The sequence below is a fragment of the Eleutherodactylus coqui genome, chromosome 2 (assembly GCF_035609145.1).
Source record: "Eleutherodactylus coqui strain aEleCoq1 chromosome 2, aEleCoq1.hap1, whole genome shotgun sequence".
Classification (NCBI taxonomy): domain Eukaryota; kingdom Metazoa; phylum Chordata; class Amphibia; order Anura; family Eleutherodactylidae; genus Eleutherodactylus; species Eleutherodactylus coqui.
Window position 1 is genome coordinate 71,133,175 of NC_089838.1, and position 20,905 is coordinate 71,154,079.

The 20,905-nt window shown below is 40.9% G+C and overlaps 1 protein-coding gene across 1 annotated transcript in view; it reads left to right on the forward strand.

Annotated features, from left to right (window-relative positions):
• SLIT3 (slit guidance ligand 3) overlaps nucleotides 1-20,905 on the forward strand; it is a 523,433-nt gene that overhangs the window by 62,150 nt on the left and 440,378 nt on the right. The window contains exons 2-3 of the mRNA XM_066591106.1: nucleotides 4,130-4,201; nucleotides 8,131-8,202. Coding sequence (XP_066447203.1) covers nucleotides 4,130-4,201; nucleotides 8,131-8,202 — 144 coding nt within the window. The remainder of the gene's footprint in view (nucleotides 1-4,129; nucleotides 4,202-8,130; nucleotides 8,203-20,905) is intronic.

Genomic DNA, 20,905 nt, shown 5'->3' on the forward strand with positions numbered 1-20,905 from the left:
GGCCTTGCAGATCCTCTCTATGAAGCTGTAGGAACTCCATGTGTCACTGTATGGTATTCGGTATAGCTACATGTTACAGGGGTAATCTATGGAGAACACCTCTTTAAGGGTATGTTTTAAAAATATTTTAAAATAAATCTTTTTATTTGTATAGCGCCAACTTATCTCCCCCCACACAAAGCTGGGTACTCATTTTACCAACTTTGGAAGGAAGGCTGAGTCAACCTTGAGCCGGTTACCTGAGCCATGCAGGGATTGAACCCGCAACCTTCAGGTCACGAGCGAGAGTTTAGAACAGTATCTCTGCAATGCTTTACAGTATAAGCATTGTGGGTGGGATTTCAAGAAATCCCATCCACATGCTGCAGAAAAAATCTCCAGCCGAAATTGCCCAGCACTGTGGATATCAAATCTGCAGCATGTCATTTGAGGCTCGAGATTTTCACTGCTTCAAATGACGAGCTAAAATCTGCAAGAAAATTTGCACCCCCATGACAACTGCCCCATTAATTCGGGGGTACACAGGACACCATACTCATGGTTAGCAGGAGGTCATCAGTGGTTGGATCCTCACCAGACATTATGGATTAAACTTGGCATACCCCCTTTAAGTATCATTTACATTCCTTCTTCGAGGCTCTTCTGTATCGTTGTTTGCCTCTAATTTTATGTAAACAGTGCTGCTATCAGATTACATATGCAGGATGCTGTATTACAGAGCTATACTTCCCTAAAAGCATTAGAGTGGCGCCAGATTATACATTAGCATATGCAGAGTGGGGCTCTAATCATTTTGTGGAAATATTGTATTTTAACTCATCAATTATTGTTGGAAAAGTTGCATCCTGAACAAAACCTAGAATGCCAAGCTGGGAAGAATTGTGGGAACTGGACTCTTGCCTGCTGCTATCCTAAAGCAGTAATCATAGGTTTAAAGCTTTATGCTCTTCATCCTGGAAATTGTTTGTTCCTGGACCATATCGCTACAGTTTTTACACTCATGAGTTTCCAGTTTGCAAATTGCAAAAATGAAAAAAATTAAACTTAGGAAATAGTTTTTCCTCTTTTAGGATGAATGTCCACTACTGATTAAGTACAATATGAATGAATGAAAATATTGTAGTGAAATTAAAGTGATCCTGAAGACACCACGCCGTAGTTGAGTAATCATTTGGCTTTCAGGGCCTACACAGTTCAGCCAATCTAAGATCCCTTTTGACTCCCCATCAACACTCCGAATATCTGGATTCTTTTTTGCTCGAAGCCAAACTATTGAGCCAAAAATGTCTGGCAGCAAATTAACCAAGGCTTTTTTAATTTTTCACTTTTAGGCCTCATGTCCACGGGGAAAATCAGATCCGCTGCAGATTCTACATGTAGAATCTGCAGCGGGTCCCTCCTGCCCCGCGGACATGAGGGCTGAAAATGCAAATAAATGAGAATAAACTTACCTCCGATCCGCTCCGTTTCTTCTCTTCGCGGCGGCGTCATCTTCTCTCGTCGCGGCCGGATCTTCATTCTTCGGCTCGGCGGATGTGCACGATGACGTCGGTGACGTGCCCCGCGCATGCGTCGGGCCGAAGCAAAATGATCCGGCCGCGGCTGAGAGAAGATGGCGCCGCGGAGAAGAGAAGAACCGGAGCGGGTGAGTAAAATATGATTTTTGTGTCCCGCGGATCCGGACGGCTTCCATAGGCTTCAATAGAAGCCCGCGGGAGCCGTCCCCGCGGGAGACCCGCATGAAAATGGAGCATGGTCCAGATTTTTTCATGCTCCATTTTTTTTTAAATCACTTTTATTGACGATCCGCGGGTATTTATCTACCCGCGGGTGGTCAATGCATCCCTATGGGGTGCGGATCCGCGCGCGGGAGAAGAGTTAAAATCCGCTGCGGATTTTAATTCTTCTTTTTCCCGTGGACATGAGCCCTTAGTCCAAGGCTACACTGTGATGAGCTACTGAAGCTTTAATTAAAAAAAACATTACATTGCACCAAGTGTCCAACTGCATGCTTCTGCAAATTCTTACCAAATCAAAGTTGCAGTGGGCTGAAATTTAGGTGCAACACATCTCGATTGCGTAATAGCCACATCCCACTCATTTCAATGAGGCAGGTGTGTGAGGGTATGTGTCTCTCTGAGGTTTCCATTGGAAGAATTTTCCATTTGAAACTTTGTGGACACATAGTACTCTGCAAAAGTTTAAGCAGGTGTGCAAAAAATGCTGCAAAGAAAGAATGCTTTCAAAAATAGCAGTGCTAATAGCTTGTTTCTGTCAATTAGCAAAATGCAAAGTGAATGAACAACAGAGAAATGTAAATTCAATCAATATTTGGTGTGGCCACCCTTTGCCTTTAAATGGCATCAGTTCATCTACACTAAGGGACTTACCCAATTATACCAAGTAGATGATAATGATCATTATTTTCATATGTAGGTTGAAACACAGCCCTTAAAGGGGTTCTATCATTGAAGAAAATTTTCCATACTCTCCTATTCCTCCCCAGTCAGTCTTCTTACCAGATCTTCACCTCACGAATCTTCTCCTGGCTCCTCCAGTCCCCCAGGTCACCTCACCTCCAGCCGTCCGGATCCTCTCCTTCCTGTGACTAGGCGTACATTGCTGACATTCTGCTTCCTGCAGGTCAGTGTACCTAGTCACTAGTGACATAGCATTCACTGCCTGGCAGGGAATGCAGAATCCTCAGTGGTCTGCTTTAGCGTGGGGTCTCGCCCTATACATATTATATGAACACTAGCGGCGAGACCCCGCACCTGCGTGCTAAAGCAGGCTGCCGAGGATTCGGCATTCTCTGCTAGGCAGTGAACGCTACGTCACTTGCAGCATTAACTGACCTGCAAGAAGCCCAATGCCGGCAATGTACGCTACATAACAGGAAGAAGAGGATCCGGCAGCTGGAGGTGAGGTGACCTGGGGGATTTGAGTAGCCAGGAGAAGATATGTGAGGTAAAGATCTAGTAAGAAGACTGCCTGGGAAGGAATAGGTAAGTATAGATTTTTTTTTTTCTTTTTATGACAGAACCCCTTTAACTGAAACACAAACAACTGTGCAGGAGGCTTAAAAATGGATGAGGAAAGTACAAACTCTGCTACAAAGGTGAGGTTGTGGAAGACGGTTTCATACACTTATTCTGTATAATACAGGAAGATAGTTATCCATCATGCAGTGCTATCAGGGAGGCATCTGATTGGCTCCAAATTTATTCTGCAGCAAAGTAACAACCTCAAACATACAACTAATGTCATTAAGAACTATCTTCAGTGTAAAGAAGAACAAGGAGTCCTGGAAGTGATGATATGACCCCGACAGAGCCCTGATCCCAACTTCAACAAGTCTGTTTGGGATTACATGAAGAGACAGAAGAATTTGAGCATGCCTGCATTGTTAATTCTCCAAGATGTCTGCAACAACCTCCTTGCCGAGTTCCTTCAAAAACTGTGTGCAAGTGTACTTAGAAGAACTGATTGTGTTTTGAAGGCAAAGGAGGGTCACACCAAATATTGATTTAGATTTCTCTTTTGTTCAGTCACTTTGCATTTTGTTAATTAAAAAAAAACTATGAACACTTCTATTTTTGAAAGCTTTCTTACTTTGCAGCATTTTTCCTACACCTGCCTAAAACTTTTGCGCAGTATTGTATTTGTTTCACAGATGTCAGTGAGTGGCTTCTGTCACCTATAGAATCCCATGTTGCAGCGGGAAATGTCATTATTAAAATTATTTACAATGAACGGTGTGTGTGTGGGGATATCCTTCTAATGATTATAAGGCAGTAGTTAGAGGCAGTGGCATGACAGCATCCCCAGTTGTTATGTTACAGGAACTATAAAGTCACAATTAGCAGACAGTGTTTTTGGATTCCAAGGGTGATAAACATAATAATCACAGCACCGTCGGCTGGGACAGCTGCCTGAATCATCCTAATAACATTGGCAAAAACCATGCTTCTGAACTCGCTCCTGCTTCTGCTATTTTATGATAGCGTTTTTGTGTAATATGTTGATAGTTTGTTGCAGAAGATATTGTTCCTTACATGTTTATTACTTTTTCTTAACATCTGAGCTTACTGTATACATTTATTTATTTTGTTTTTTTTTCCTTTTTCAGAGACTTGGATAAAAATAACATCACAAGGATTACCAAGACGGACTTCGCTGGCCTGAAAAATCTTCGAGTACTGTAGGTTGCAAGCAGAAAGTTTCACATATCATGACCCTTTGTGTAACCATGCCTTTATTTTCTTATCTGTGTATGTATATACAGTATACTACAGTGATGACCTCCTTTTCAGGAATGTGCAAAATCCCTTCTAGATGCCACATAGACCTTGTATTTTATTTTTTCATTAATTCACACTAACATTGGTCATATGGTGATGCCTTCTGTACTCTATGCCAATCAGACACCCATTGAAAAGATTTCCACCTATCAGATAGTTCATCCTGTTTAATCTAAGTAAATAGAAAACTAACTCATATGAATTTTGGAAGTTCTCAGCGGGAGTATTATTATGTTACTATAAATGCAAGAATTTTCTTGCTTAACATATAGACCTCATGATAATTATATAGAGAATGTGATTGTTCCCAGCAGGAGAAAGCAAGTAATCTTGTAGATATGATACCTTTTAATGGCTAACAAAAATGCATGATGTTAATGCAAGCTTTCGAACCAACGCAGGGTTCACCTTCAGGCTTAAATGAAATAGATCTGAAGAGGCATGCATATTTATACACACATGCTTATGACAAGGCACAGACATGGATGTGAAGAATTTGCCCTTAAAAGAATACTACAACAGAAATGCAATCAGTCACTGATAAGGGAGTGAAGGTTTTATGGTCCCTGAATTAGTGTTGGGGGTCACCAGGCCAGCGGTGTTATCTGTGCTATAGATTTCTCATACTTCCCATTCACACATGAATCCTCGTGAAGAATTTAGCAGTTTATTAAAAGTGTCAAAAGTTGTTATAAATTTATATTCCCAAATTCCTCTATGGCTTTGTGACCTGAAATTGCCTTTCATAACTTTCATATCTTCTGTATTGTGTCTGTGACTAGAAAAGTGCTCTGCCACAGGTAATTCTGTCTTTCTCTGTTTAATTGTGTGACGATAAGACCTCATCCTCATTTTAAGTTTTTGTCCCGTTTCTCTGAAAATCATATTCCCGGACCCTCCCCTTCTGTGTTACAGGCAACGTCCAAATTTGAGGAACTTTATAATCAGGAGTGCATTGTCCTCTGACACACAAAAAGGAACTTATCCCTGCAATGTAAGGAGCTGCAAGACCTGCTACATGTACTGACCACGGACAGGATACAAATCCCCAACACACAGCAGGACTATAAGATCCCGGGGACATTCACATGTTCCACGTCCGATGTTGTGTACTTTACACTGTGTAGTAAATGTCTTGTTGGTGGCCTTTATGTTGGAAAAACAGGACAAAAACATAAAGCTAGGATGAGATCTCATCATTACACAATTAAACAGAGAAAAACAGAATTAACTGTGGCAGAGAACTTTTCTAGTGACAGACACAACATAGAAGACATGAAAGTTATGATACTGAAAGGCAATTTCAAGTCACAAAGCCATAGAAGGATTTGGGAATATAAATTTATAACAACTTTTGACACTTTTAATAAAGGGCTAAATTCTTCACGAGGATTCATGCGTGAATGGGAAGTATGAGAAATCTATAGTACAGATAACACTGCTGGCCTGGTGACCCTTCCCCCATCACTAATTTAGGGTCCATAAAATGTTTACTCCCTTATCAGAGAGTAGTCGAAGATGTTTGTGTTTCTGTGGTAGTATTCTTTTAAGTGCAAATTCACATCCATGTCTGTGCCTTGTCATAAGTATGTGTGTATAAATATGCATGGCTCTTTAGATCTATTTCAGTTAAGCCTAAAGCAGAACCCTGCCCTGCGTTGGTTTGAAAGCTCGCATTAACATCATGTATTTTTGTTAGGCAATAAAAGGTATCATATCTACAAGATTACTTGGTTTCTCTTGCTGGGAGCAATCACATTTTGCTCTACTGGCTAACATGGTACCAAACTTTTTTCATTATACTTTAATTATATGGAAGTGACAGTATTCCCAATGCTGTTTGCTTTGACATTCCACATACTGTTGCCATAAGCAAAACATCCAAAGATTTACTAGTCTGTTTATCTCCAATGTATAGCATATACTAATAGTCTTAATAAAGGGGGTTCTTTACTGTAAGAGCAGTGAGTCTATGGAACTCTCTGCCGGAGGAAGTGGTGATGGCAAATTCGATAAGAGTTTAAGAGGGGCCTGGACACCTTTCTTGAGCCATACAATATTGTGTGTTATAATCATTAATCCCATCAATAGGCTAGTTTATGCGGGCAATATTCCGATTGCCACATTGAAGTCAGGAAGAAATTAATTTTCTTAAATAGGGAAAATTGGCTTTTACCTCACTGGGGTTTTTTGCCTTCCTCCGGATCAACATTGGGAGTTAATAGGCCGAACTGGTTGGACACATGCCTTTTTTCAGCCTAACATACTATGTTGTTATGTAACTGTACACATTGCATCACTCTCCTACCTATTCGCAGAGATATTTTGGAATAGAAAGTAAAAAGTATATTTTTTTAGCATATAGACTTTCTACTTCTAATCCCTGGTAAGACCTAGTGGTGAACATTGTGAAAAGGTTTAGATAAATTGTGAGATTTGACATACTTGGATTATTAAATTTAATATAACAGGTTTTTCCAGTTTCAGCAGATGAAGTGTACTCATTCTTTAGCAATGACCTTATTGAGTTTTCTAATCTATTTTGTGTATAAATGCTTGTGCATGATATTCTAGATCTTTGCTTGTAGTCATTGAATTGGTCATGTGATGGTCATATGGCTCCATATAATAAAGAGCTCCACTAACTGTACTTTAATGAGCAGCGCAGTTGGCTGACCGTCACATGATTGGGATAGACTTCCATCTTTGGAAGTAGACAATGTAGGCACAAAATACAAGATTATAGTAAGAAGCAATATTAAAGGGGTTTTCCAAGATTTTTCTATTTATTTAGAAGCTATCCTCAGGATCGATCATCAATAAAAGAGCCGCAGGGATCTGACACCCAGTGTCCCCACCAATCGGCTGTTTGCCAAAGCCATTGTACACAATAACTCGCACAATTCTGTACATCGTACAGTTTACTGGAATGATACTGCAGGCTAAGACCCATTCACTTCAAATTCTACAGTGTAAACCACACCTATGTATCACAAAGCCCAGCATCTATTCCCTATATGTGCCTTCAGATAGGACAGTAGAAACCATCTCACAGATTTGTTTTAATGTGTAAAGGGAAAAAAAACATTCTTTAAGAATTTTTTGCAATATTCCACAGTTTCAGTCTGCATAAAAAGTTGAGCCACTTAGTAAAACATTCCTTTTGCGTATCTTGTACCATTTTTTATTGCATAATTTTATATTGACTGTTCAAAGTTACTCTAACCATGAAATGTTGGTAAACTGGAACTGTCATCAATAACATCTTCTAAATGTCCCTGTGATACGTCAGAAGTTTGTTGAAATGATAGGACCTTTAGAGGTTTTTAGATAATGCAAATCAATAGCTCCTGGCTACCCCATACAGGTCCTCCTAATATGTTCTTCCCTAATGCTGGAGCTCTTATCACTATATAGTTATAGATTCTGCATTAAAGCCAACAATACATCCCTTCTCCATTATGCTATGTTATTCTGAGCCCCACTGAAAACCGTTTGTGATTATTGTATACGGCAGAAGGAAGTTCACCTGTTTTTCCTTGGAAACCTATGGATACATCACTGTAAATAATCGATAACCTTCTATGGCATGCACACATATCCTTATATTACAGCCAATGATGGTGACGTAAGATATAAATGGACCTAAACTACTTGCAGTACTGTTCTCTTTCATACACATAGGCTCTGTAAATACATAATTAAAGTATTTATCTGCAAACAAAAATTGTTTGCCCGTTCTGCTTTTATCGTTTGTGTTTATATATTAAAAGAAAAGAACTACAAAATAATTTTATTTATTGGATGACTGAAATTATTTTTGTTTTAGGCACTTGGAGGATAACCAAATCAGCATCATTGAGCGTGGAGCATTTCAAGACTTAAAGCAATTGGAGCGGATGTAAGTACTTGACTAATCAAATTATTAAAAAAAAATAATAACTTAATAGCAGATGCTGAGAAGGAAAACAAGCTCTAATAAAAAGTATCTGACTAAAAGAGGAAGAAAATGAGCTCCACCTCTACTCAACAATAGTGATAATTGTCGTAGGGTAAAAAATACCACATTTTTGCACATTCTTATGAAAAAGTAAAAGGATTTTAATGCTCCACCTATGACATTGTTACATAATCTGCATCTACTGATTTATTGTATCGGTTTATGTACTCACTCCATAAACTTTGGGATATTCTTCAACCACATTCAAAGTAAAGGTTTACACTGAAATGCAGTAGAATTCTACTAGCATATCTAATGCCTTAGTTCCAAACATATTTTCTCTGGTAGGGCAATTGAAGCATGTTCTATGTAGAATTGAGGAAAATCTTCTGATGCCCTAAAAACTGGTTGACATGAAATGACAGTGCAGAATAATCCAGGAACAGGATCTAGCAAAAACTTATGAAGACCTATCCTCAGGATAGATCATCAATAGTTATTAGCTCGGGACCTGCCGCACGGGTACCCCAGCGATCACCTGATCGCTCAACCCAGCTGTCAGTGCAACACCCTGAATGTTCATAATATAAGACCAAAGCAGAAGTGGCCTAGCTGGCTTCACTCCCATAAAACCCATGCCCATCTTAAGTGTCAAAAGGCAAGTGCCAGAAATGTAATAGCTGCTTCAGCTCCCATTGATCAGATGATTGCTGGGAATCTCGTGTGGCCGGTACCCTGTGATCAACAATCAATGACCTATCCTGATAGTTTTTGCTTGGAAAACCCCTTTAAAGTGGTTGCCTCATAAAAAACATTGTTTATAGCTAGAGCCCATGATTCTAAATATTTTTTGTATTTTCACTTCTTAAAAAAAAAAAAGTTTCTATCCCCGGACCGTCCAGGAATAATGTAAGGATAGGGCTACCTGTTGTTTCTGTTCTGTGTCCAAGTCAGTAATTGTTCCACCTGCTCAGTGTTGCTTCTGTCTCTGCTGCATCGGTTATGTGGAGGGATCCCCGGTGTGATCAGTTGCTGCTTGTGAAGTTGCTGCATCTTCTCTGATGCCATAAGAGATGCTGAGCAAGTGGTGAGAGGGAGACAGCGTTGCTGCAGAGAAGTGAGACTGAGTTGATGTGACCACTTTGGAACATTTAGGCCCAATGCACACAGGCAGATTTGCATTGCGGAATCCAGAGCGGGCATCCGCCTCCGGATTCCGCAGCAAATACTGCCCATAAACCTGCTATTGAAAATTGCTTTTTCCTGTCCATGAGCAGAAATCAATTGTGATTTTCCGCTTGCAGAGGAAAAATCGCAGGATTTTCTATTTTTGCACGGAATCCACGCGGATGGCTTCCATTAAAGCCAATGGAAGCCATTCAATCTACGACCCTTCCGTAATGAAAATGCGGAAAGGTCGCAGATTCTGCGTCATTGCTAGGCGATGACTCGGGAAAAGCAGAGCTTTTAAAAAGAAAAATCTGTACTGCGCACGTTCGACGGCTCGTCGTACGGACCATCCGCAGCACAGGAAGAGAAGAACAAAAGCAAGTACGCATGGATGCTGGATGTGCACAGGGTCCTGCCCGTGTGCAGGCGGCCTTACTGGGAGACTGGACAGAGAAAGGCTCTTCAATAGAAACAGCAGGTGGCGCTATTGTATCAATAGTCCTGGAATATCTGGGGATAGAAGCATAAGTGTAAATACAAAAATGTATTACTATGGACTTGATTTAGCTATTAACAATATTTTTAATTGCACAGCCCCTTGAAAGGCTATGCCCACCTTAGAGCAATAGATTGTAGAAAAAGATACAATGTAATGTATACATGTAACCTAGTCTGTCCTGCGATTTCTTTGGTATTTCTCTCTTAGCATACATATATTTACCCCAGGCATGCTTAAATGCACTTACTATTGGTTTTTTAACCACATCTTTTGTTCTTTAAACTTAGACATAGCCTTCAAGGGTATATTCACATTCAGATGATTTGTTGCTGAAAGTTCTATGACTGCAAATCTGTTTCATACATGTGCATGAGGATAATTCTGCAGTGCATGCATAGAGTTCAGCAATCCTTATTCAGTTGTGTGAATACACCCCTGTAGGCTACGTCCAATCCAGGGCTTATTCTCACTGTTGTTAGCCTCTGTTAACCATTTCCATTTCTCTGCTCCTTTTGAGGACCAGAGAAACGAAAATATAAATGGAATTGAACATTTCCATTGTTTTCCCCATTCATTTCAATGTTTTCTTTTTTTTTTTTTAATGGTAATATTTCTGTTTAATTCTGTTCTGTTTCATTTCCATCTTTCAAACTGAGCAAATAGCGCACTTCTCATTTCCATTTTTAAACCAAAGAAATAGAGCAGCTGACTGGGCTTTTTGTTCTGTTAGAAAAATGGGGAGGAAACAAAATGGAATTAAAGTGAAATAAACGGAAATATATATATATTTTTAAAATGCATTAAAATTGGTGAGGAAAACAGCGGAAACGTTTAATTCTGGTTTTATTTCCATTTCTCTGCTCCTCAAACAGAACAAACCCTCAGGTTGATCCTATTTCTGGACTTTTCAACTTGAAGCAGTACCAAAATATTTTTCCTAATTTTACATGGAACATACTTTATTATCTTACCCAATTACAGAGAGTCAGTTAAAGCTTCGTCTGACCCATAATGCAGCCTTGTAACCAAAGTAGCAGTTGTCTTATAAATATATATATATATTAAAGGGGTATTCCCATCTTGGGAGCCCCATTCCAGAATGCTGCAGATCTAAAAAGAATATACTTAGCAATTACATGTGTGTTTTAAAAAGGCCCCATTATGTTTAAAAGCATCAGTCTTTATTTAAGTTGCTTACTCCTTATTGCCAGGGGAACCAAGCGGAGATGGCTGGCGATTGCGCACTTCTAACTGAATGCATAACTATCTGCTAGGTGGCAGGGACCTCTGGAGCACATGTACAATAGCTCCAAGCCCGGCCAACCACTATCGCTGCTCCCTGCTGTTTCTTTGCAGAGAAGGCTTCTGAGCAGCGCGATCGCAGAGGACTTGTTCGCCCTGCTCTGCAAAGAACCAGCCAACAGCGGCAGTAGCTAGTGGCCAGGAGTTATTGTGCATGTACTGCAGAGGTCCTTGTCACCTAACAGATTGCTGCGCATTGAGTTAGAAATGCGCAAGCGCTGTCCATCTCCGCTCCAAAGTGGAGGAGGTCGGTTCCCCTAGCAACGGGCTGTAAACAACTTCAATGAAGACTGAGGTTTTTAAAGATAACAAGACATTTTTGACATACACATGTAATTGGTGAGTGCTTTCTTTTCAGATTTGTAGCACATTGGATGGGGATTCCCAAGATGGTACTGTCCCTTTAAGCCTTTGTCTACCTCTCATCACAACAACATCTGAAATAATTTTCACATTTATTAGGTATATATGTTACATTTAATGATCCAAACTTATGAGGGTGAAGCAAGGTAAAAGCTATGTGCTCATTGCGGCTATTCGATAATGCTAAAGATAGACATAAAACACTTGACAAATGACGTTCTTTCAATCCAAGAGTGGCAGCAAGAATGGAGAAATAATCTGCTTTGTAGAACACATTCTATCAAGTTTAGGAAATTCTACAGTGGTGATAACACATAAGAAACAACATTAGCTACTCAGGTATTCCCTATCCCTACAGCTTTCTTTGAATGTGCAATAATATTTTTTATCCCAAGCTCTGCCTGACTAGTTTCAGTCATAACTGTCTGTGTCCTGGACCAAAGAGAGACTGCAACAATGTTTCAGTATGTAGCTTCAGTCATGATTGCCAACTAACGGTAAAAATATCCATTTGTTTTTAGGTCACAAATGTTACATGTAAACAATTCAAAACTCGAAGGTGTAAGCTGAGCCATTTGTCTCCGTCCTGTTCGATCAGATTACATTTTAGGGTTTGAAATCCTAAACTTCTCATCCCGGTATATTTGTGTCAGTTAGGAAATTCATTCTGTTGTTAGCTCCAGTGATTGATGTGAGTTGCCAACAACAGAACACAAAAATGGGCCGCTTTGCAGACACCATAATTTAATGCTCTTTGCTAAACAGTGAATGCTTCTATGCAGGGATGTAGCTATAAATTACTTCATCTGGATGAAGCGAAACCCTCATGTGCGTTTAAGTCAGAGCAATGTTGTGATAATATGGAGAAGTTGTAGAAAGCATTTCATTGGGGAATCATCAAAAAAATACTCTAGGAAGTAGAAAATGAGCGTAGAAATGATGTACACAGGACAGAAATATAGTATATAAATAAGAGCTAAATCATCACTTCTTAGGTGGTGTGAGGCCTAAGAGCGAGGATACAAAGGTGAAGACTGTCATATGTTTTATAAACTAAGAGGAATTCTTGAATAAGTATTATGCACAAAAGAAGCGGAAATAGTTAAAGGGATAGTACGAGAGCTGAAACATGCAAAAGTAACAAAACAACCAAACAACAAACAGTACTCATTAAAGGGTAGGTCACCAATAGTTAATCTCCAAGGATCTGTCGCTTAGGATCCCCAACAATGAGCTGATTGCCCAGGCTGCTGTTAGTGCCGCAGGCTGGATGTGCATTATAAGGGATGATGGCGGAAGTCCCCTAGGTGACTTCACTCCCATTGAAATGAATGAAGAAAGTAGAATAAAATAGGGGGATGTAGAAAATGTTTTTTTTATTAAAGGGTTATTCCCACTTATAGTGCATCCACTCTTTTCTCTAGAACAGGGGTTCCCAACCCTGTCCCACCTGATGCTGGCCACATCTAGGCTGTAGCTGAATGGAGAAGTGGCCAGGATTACGGAAATTATAAAGCTTGCTTCACCATAGAATTGAATAAGAGTTCTGGAAATCATGATGATTATCCGTTCAGTCACATCCGACCTTCGGTCACTCTAAGGATTAATATTCTCTCCACGCATTCATGTCTTTCACCGCTTCTTTCAGTTCCACGATTCACATGTTTGTGGTGGCCATCTTGTTCTTTGTTGTCTTGATCTTCTCTTTCCACTGACTTTGCCAAGCATCCATACTGTTTCCAGTGAATTAGCGCACATCACCTGGCCAAAAAAAGAGCCGCTGTTTGATGATTTTTCCCTCTAGTGATATTTTCGGTTTGACGCGATCTAACACTACCTTGTTCGCTGTCATGGCAGTCCAAGGTATCCATAGCATTCTCCTCCAGCACCATAGTTCAAACGCATCAATTATTCTTCTGTCTGTTTTTCTGAGTGTCCAACCTTAACAACCATACATCGTTATGGGAAAGACGATTGCATTGACTAGTCTGGTTTTTGTTGCAATGCTAATATCCTTGCTTTTCCAGATCTTTTCCATTCCTTGCACTGCAATCCTACCAAGTGTAATCCGTCTCTTGGTCTCTCAATTCGACTTCATTGTTAATTTTTATGTTCACTGTACTGCTGCCTGACGCGGTCATAAATTTCGTTTTCTTGCTGTCGAGGTTAAGTCCCATGCGTTCGCTTTTCTTTTGCACTTGTTGGATAAGGTATTCCAGGTCCCTTTCACTTTCCGCAAGCGGGGTGGTGTCATCTACATATCAAAGATTGTTTACATTCTGCCATTGTTTTTGACTCAAATTTCTAATTCGTCCAAATTGCATCGCCTCAGGATCGTTTCTGTTTACAGACTGAAAAGGACTGGTGATAGAATGCAGCCAGAAAGAATACACAACATCAAACTTTACTGTTTTGTTAACTTGTGAGTTACAGAAATGGCAGTGAGCTTAGCTTTTTTCTGTAATTCCGTCCACTGCTCTATTGAGTTGTGGCCTGGATTCAGTGCACAGCAGTAGGTGGGATGACGTTGTCTACGCCAGTTCTTGGGATAGATGCCGGTCCTTGTAATGAGACTCACATCTACCTGACATTTATAGCAGAATCTGTGGATAAATGTCTAAGATGGGAATACTACTGCAGAAATATCACAGCTAGAGATGAGCGAGCATACTCGCTAAGGGCAATTACTCGATCGAGCATTGCCCTTAGTGAGTACCTGCCCGCTCGGAAGAAAAGATTTGGCTGCCGGCGGCGGGCGGGGAGCGGCTGGGGAGAGTGGGAAGGAACGGAGGGGAGATCTCTCTCTCCCTCTCTCCCCCCTGATCACTGCCGCAACTCACCTGTCACCGGCGCCAGCAGCCGATCCTTTTCTTCCGAGCGGGGAGATACTCGCTAAGGACAATGCTCGCTCGAGCAATTGTCCTTAGCGAGTATGCTCGCTCATCTCTAATCACAGCTTGAGTAAAAAGTAGGGTCAAGATATTGGTAACATACCACAATAACAATGAGGCAAGATATTAAATTGAATGCATCATAGAGTATACATTTTTTTCTAACACTCAAAGGCTTTAACTATACATTATATAAATTAGTTACCACATCCAATAGATATCCTAAGTATTTGGGAGTAACTAGTGACCTTATTCATCTGCTCTGGCACTATTCATAGTAGCACAGATATTGGACATGAGTAATTGATACAGAGGAACATATATTTAAAGTCAAACTGCCCCTTTGCTACCATTGCCTTAATTTGGGGGGAAGGTTCATGCCTTAAAAGACCAATGAAAAATAAAAGAGGAATAAAGAGGCTGCTGTTTCAAGCTAAAAAATCAATAGCAACATATTGGATTTCGTCTCTAATGTTTCTTTTGGATGAGTGGAGTGGACTGATGAGTCAGGTTATAAACTTTGAAAACTGTTTAATGGAAAACTAAAAATCTGAGAATTTTTCTGAGCCAAGAGCCAGGCTATAATAGGATAATATAGTACATTTCAGATTATGATTGACTAGTTTTAAAGAATGGTTAGCTTTTTTTCTCTACGGCAGCTTAGCGGGATCACGCTTCATTTCCATAGGCATTCACTAGTCTTGTGTAAGAAAATCAGCCAAGCTTAGAAAACTGTGAATTTCACATGTTTGCTTTGAAACATTAATATATCTGACTTGTCGTGCTTAAAATATGTAAAGAATGCAGTTGGACTTTTCTAGCATGAAGATAAAGAAAGAATTTTTCGCAAATTGAAAAGTTTTGTGGTTAAGTTTTTGAACAATGTTACTTTCCCTCTCCTCAAATATTAAGAACTGACTAACTTCTTTTAGCTGCACTGTCAGGCCATGCTCACGCGAGTGTATTTAAATTGCGTATTATGCGGTAGATCAAGGCAATTAAAATTCATTGATTTATGCTTTTACACTTACACTAGCGGTTTTTCATTACATATAATGCGCAAGTAAAAAACCGGATGCGCGGCGTTTATACGGAATGTCGCTAAGCGACAGTGGGGAATGAAAAAAATAAAATAAACCAGGAACTTAGTGCATGACAGCGAGTATGAGATACGCTGTCATGCGCAGGCAAAAACTGCTGCCATTTGTCGCGACGCGCCAGTCCACTCCGCAGTAAAACGCGCCATTATATATGCAGAGTTTTACCACACGCTCGTGTGAGCCTGCCCTTAAGCTTTAAATGCTTCAAATCTTAATTCTGTGAGACAACCCCTTTATCGCAGTTTGTAGGTAAAGGAAACAAGGTCTGTTGTTAGTTCAAGTAGTTGACTGCATACTACAATATTTATAATTAAACTTTTTCTTTAATTTCTATTTCTCAAGGTTTGCTAGATACACATTTATTTCCCAGTACTGCCAACTTCTCATCCCAGACAAAAATTTTTTGTAGAAAATGAGAATTATCCTTTTTAGACTCCTAGAATGGTAGAGTTGGAAGGGACCTCTAGGGTCATGGGGTCCAACTCCCTGCTCAATGCAGGATTCACTAAATCATCCCAGACAGATGTCTGTCCAGCCTTTGTTTGAAGACTTCCATTGAAGGAGAATTCACCACCTCCTGTGGCAACCTGCTCTGTTCCACTTATTGATCACTCTTAGGCCTTAGTCACACGGGCGTTTTTTCACGCGATTTGCGGATCGCATGACGGATGCGCATCCGCAAATCGCGTGACCGGTGCTCGCAAGTCGCCCGCAAATCGCCCGAAAATCTGCTCCTAGCCGCGTTTCATTAGAAACGGGCCGGAGCTGTCCAGCGCATTGCATTCAATGGAGACGGCAATAGAGCCGGCTCCATTTAAAGCAATGCACTGCGGGCGAGCCCGGGATGAATTGTCGGGAAGGGCTTAAATATATAAGCCCTTCCCTGCAATTCATCCTAAAATGTGTAAAAATAAAAAATATATATATACTCACCTTCTCCCGGCAGCCGGAGCTCCGCGCGGCCGTCCTGCAGTGGGTGTGAAGGGGGTGTGAGTCAGACCTGCCCCCTGATTGGCTCAGCGCTGAGCCAATCAGAGGCATGTCTCACTCACACCCATTCATGAATTCATGAATGGATGTGAGTCAGACCTGCCCCTGATTGGCTCAGCGCTGAGAGGCAGCAGTCACTCACCCATTCATGAATTCATGAATGGGTGTGTGAGTGAAACCTGCCTCTGATTGGTCAGGGCTGTGACCAATCAGAGGCAGATCATTCAGCAGGCGGGGATTTTAAAGCCCCGCCGGCTGAATAGTGCCGAGAAGCAGTTCAGGAGAACTGACAGCGGCCGCGGCTGGACTCCAGCTGCAGCGGAAAGGTGAGTATACAATTTTTTTTTATTTTAACACATTTTAGGATGAATTGCAGGGAAGGGCTTATATATTTAAGACCTTCCCGACAATTCACCCCACGCACGCCGGCAGCCCATTGCTTTCAATGGAGCGACTGTATTGCCGGCTCCATTGAATTCTAATGGGCAAACATCGTTCTTCTCTGTCACAGCTGTTACAGCTGTGGCAGAGAAGAATGATTTGTCTTCTATATGTTCTCAATGGGGTCGGCGCTGCTGCCGCTGGCCCCATTGAGCGCATATAGAGAAGAGAACAGGAATCGCAGATCGCAGATAGGTGCGATCTGCGATTTCTGTTCTATAATTTATCGGACGAGCGCATAAAAAGCGCTCATGTGTCCGATACCATTGCAAAGCAATGGTTTTATAAAATCGCTGGACGCATGCACATGCGCAAATCGCGGCTAAAAACGTCCGTCTGACTAAGCCCTTACTGTCAGAGTTTTTTCTAAAATCTAATTTGTGTCTCCTCCTTACATTGGGCCTATCTTTTAAATTTCTAGTGGATTTGGCTGCTAAGAAAGTACACTAAGATCACCAGGTACATTGCATAAAGAAGATTTCAAACTTCACATTCACAAGCAAGCATCAAGGAAGCTGAAATATAGGTAGCACTATCAGTTGCAGCCAGTCTGCGTTTATATTAGCTGAAGCGATGATGTGTCTGTTTAACCCACAAGAGTTGCAGCCAATATCCTGCTCTGATACAGAATGTCTTGTGTTGTCTCATATGCAGGACTGGGCCTAGTAATTAAAAGCCAATGTGACCTGCATATGGGACATCACTAGGACAGAAAACCTGGTGGTGTCATAAGCCCCCATGACATTTCGCTGGAGTACCGATTGAGCGCTGTCTCGGCCAGGCAAGCAGATTCAAATTTAATGTTCGGGCCTGGGGTGCTAAATTAGAAAGTAAAATTAAATTGGAGAACTCCTTTAATCAGTTTCTTGCCAGTGGCATTGAGTGGCATGTGCAGACGACCTGTGCGGCGCGAGCACACTGGAGTCGCCCCTTCAACGGGACAGAAGAGGCAGACTGCACAAGCGCGTCTAATCCAGCCAGGAGAAGGATTCGGTCGGAGCAATGGAGACGGGGACGCCAACACAGGGGGGTAAGTATATAACTTCTGTATGGCCAATATTTAATGCATGATGTATATTACAAAGTGCATGTATATGGCCATACAGAAGTGTTTACCTTTACTTCATTTTGCGGGACAACCCCTCTAATGTTTCACCCCGTACAATAAAAGTTTAGTGTACTATTTTTGTTAATTTTTTATTGTTGTACAAATGACAAGAAAATTTGTGACTAAATCAGCAATGTATGCTATGCTCTCGTCTTTATCCCCCATTTATGTGCTCTGGCCCGCCTTTTACATTATCTCCTCTGTCCATGTCTCTTTGATTCCTGCCCTCCTGCTCCTGGATTTTTTTTATTCCTGAGTTTCAGCCTCCTACTTTTCAACTCCATAGTCAAACGAAAGTAAAACTCAGGAACATTGTTAAAGGGGTTGTCCCGCGGCAGCAAGTGGGGTTCAACACTTCTGTATGGCCATATTAATGCACTTTGTAATATACATCGTGCATTAAATATGAGCCATACAGAAGTTATACCCTTACCCCCTCCGGTGCTGGCGTCCCTGTCTCCATGGCGACGACTGAAGCCTTCTTCTCTGGTCGCCGCAACAGTCGCGCTTGCGCAGAGAAAAACCATCTCCTGGAGGCTCCGGGCTCACGAGCTGCGTCCTGGCTCCTCCCCCTTCTCAGCGTCATCGCGTAGCTTCGCCCCGTCACATGGTGCCGATCAGCCAATGGGGTGGCTGTAATTGGCAGTGGAACGCAGACAGCAGAAGAACATCCACAGTGCACCATGGGAGAAGACCCGCGGTGCACTGTGGGAGAAAACCAGCGGCAGCCATCTAGTACAGAAGATTTTTTAAAGTAGCTGAACGGGGATTCAGGTAAGGGAATTTTTTTTTTTTACTAACACATGGCAGCGTTTTTCCTTTACAGGTACTGGGGGACTGGGCAAAAAAAAATTTTTAGCTTTCGGCACGGGACAACCCCTTTAAGGGTTTAATATGCCCAAATGGTTTTGTTATCTTTTGTCTCAGTATGATGCCAACACTGATATCCAGCAGTCTGATGTATTTATGAGATGCAGGATTTCCCCACCACTGATGGATAATCATCCAATTGAAGTGTATCGGGAGAAAGCTGTCAATCAGCTGTGGATGAGTTGGGGAGTTTTTGAATGTCAGGTTCCTAGCTGACAGTACTGGCATCCTGGCATCATGCTCTGAGGAATAAACTGTAAGCTCTACAAAAGTAAACATCTTTAAACATAAGTAGAGATGAGCGAACTTTTCAAAAGTTTGGTTTGGGTGGTTTTCTGAATTTAATCAAAAAGTTTGATTCGGTCTGAATTAGCTGGAACCATAAGTTTATTAAAACCCCTAAAACTAGTATTAAACACTGTGTAAGAGCCTTGAAATGACGGTGGTGCTGGTGGTAGAAAAGAAACAGGATGTTAAGAAGGATGGGAAGGAGAATGAGAAGAGGAAAGTGAAGGAGAAAAAGAAACAGAAGGGGAAGAAATTATTGTTGTTCTTCTCCTCTTCCAAAAAGAAAAAGCAGAAGAAGAAAGAACAAAGAGGCTTAGTAGCTCTGTGGCTAGCATTGTTGCCTTGCAGCACTGGGGTCCTAGGTTCAAATCTGACCAAGGACAACATTTGACAGGAGTTTGCATATACTCTTTGTTTCTTCTCCTTGTTCTTCTTCATCTCCTGCTCTTGAGAAGAAAGAAGAAGCAAGGTGGTTTAGTGGGTAGCACTGTTGCCTTGCAGTGCTGGAATCCTAGGTATAAATATGACCAAGGGCAACATCTGTATGGAGTTTATATGTTTGTCCTTGGTTTGATTTTTCTGTTCTTCATGCTTCTTCTACCTTCTTCAGAGAAGGAGGTGGCTCAATTGTTAGCAGTGTTGTGTTACAGTGCTGGAGTACTAGGTTCAAATCTGACCAAAGACAACATCTGCATGGAGTTTTCCAATTCCCCAGCACTGCAAGGCAACAGTGCTAAACAGTGAACTATATCCATTGAAGGACAACCATTGTTTCAGAGCTCTTAGACAGTGTTGAATAGTAGTTTTAGGTGGTTTTATGAACTTCGTTTGGCCAAAATAAAGTGCCTGAAATTCAGTTTTTTTGTCAACGTTTGACTAAAGTTTGACCCAAAGTTGGGTTCTGCAGGTTTGGTTTGCTCATCTCTACATATATGTGATGCGACTCTGAAATCGGCATGTTTTTCAGTTCTTTAGGGAATATTCACACATTTTAAAACATTTGTTGCAGATATTTGCAGATAGACTGAAAATCAGTTTCATTCATCTGAATAGGGGTTGTTTTGATGGCAAGCACATGGATTTCTGGAAGTTCCATTGACATGTGAATTCATACTTATTTTGCCCTCAGAGAGGGCAGGATTAAAATATGCCTTTTTTGAGTTAGTTGTCCCAGCTTCAATATGAGTGTTAGGGGTTAAACTATGAAGTTTATAGAGCAGACAATATGGGTTTGTGAAAGCTTTTCTGGTTTACAAACCTAAATGACTTAAACAGTAGTAAATTCCAATAGTTACCTGAGCTGGAAATTTTGTGTGTGACCTTTTCTTTATTACTAAATGTAACAGTAAAAACAATTAATTTTCATTTGTTCCACCATTCAGCCATCCAGAATGTGGCCCCTAATTCAAATTACATAAGAATATTACGTTTTTCATTTGTTTCATTGCTCTCTTGTGGGGTGGGAAAGAATTTAATTATATCTGATATTTTGTATGAATTGAAATGTCATTTTATCCAGAGCATATGGTGTAATAGAGGAACAGTGATGCCATTCTTTATGCTTTATGATAACTGACTAGAGTTGATAGTTTGCACATATTTCTTCTCATATATCAAAACTGAGAAAAAGTGGCCATGTTTT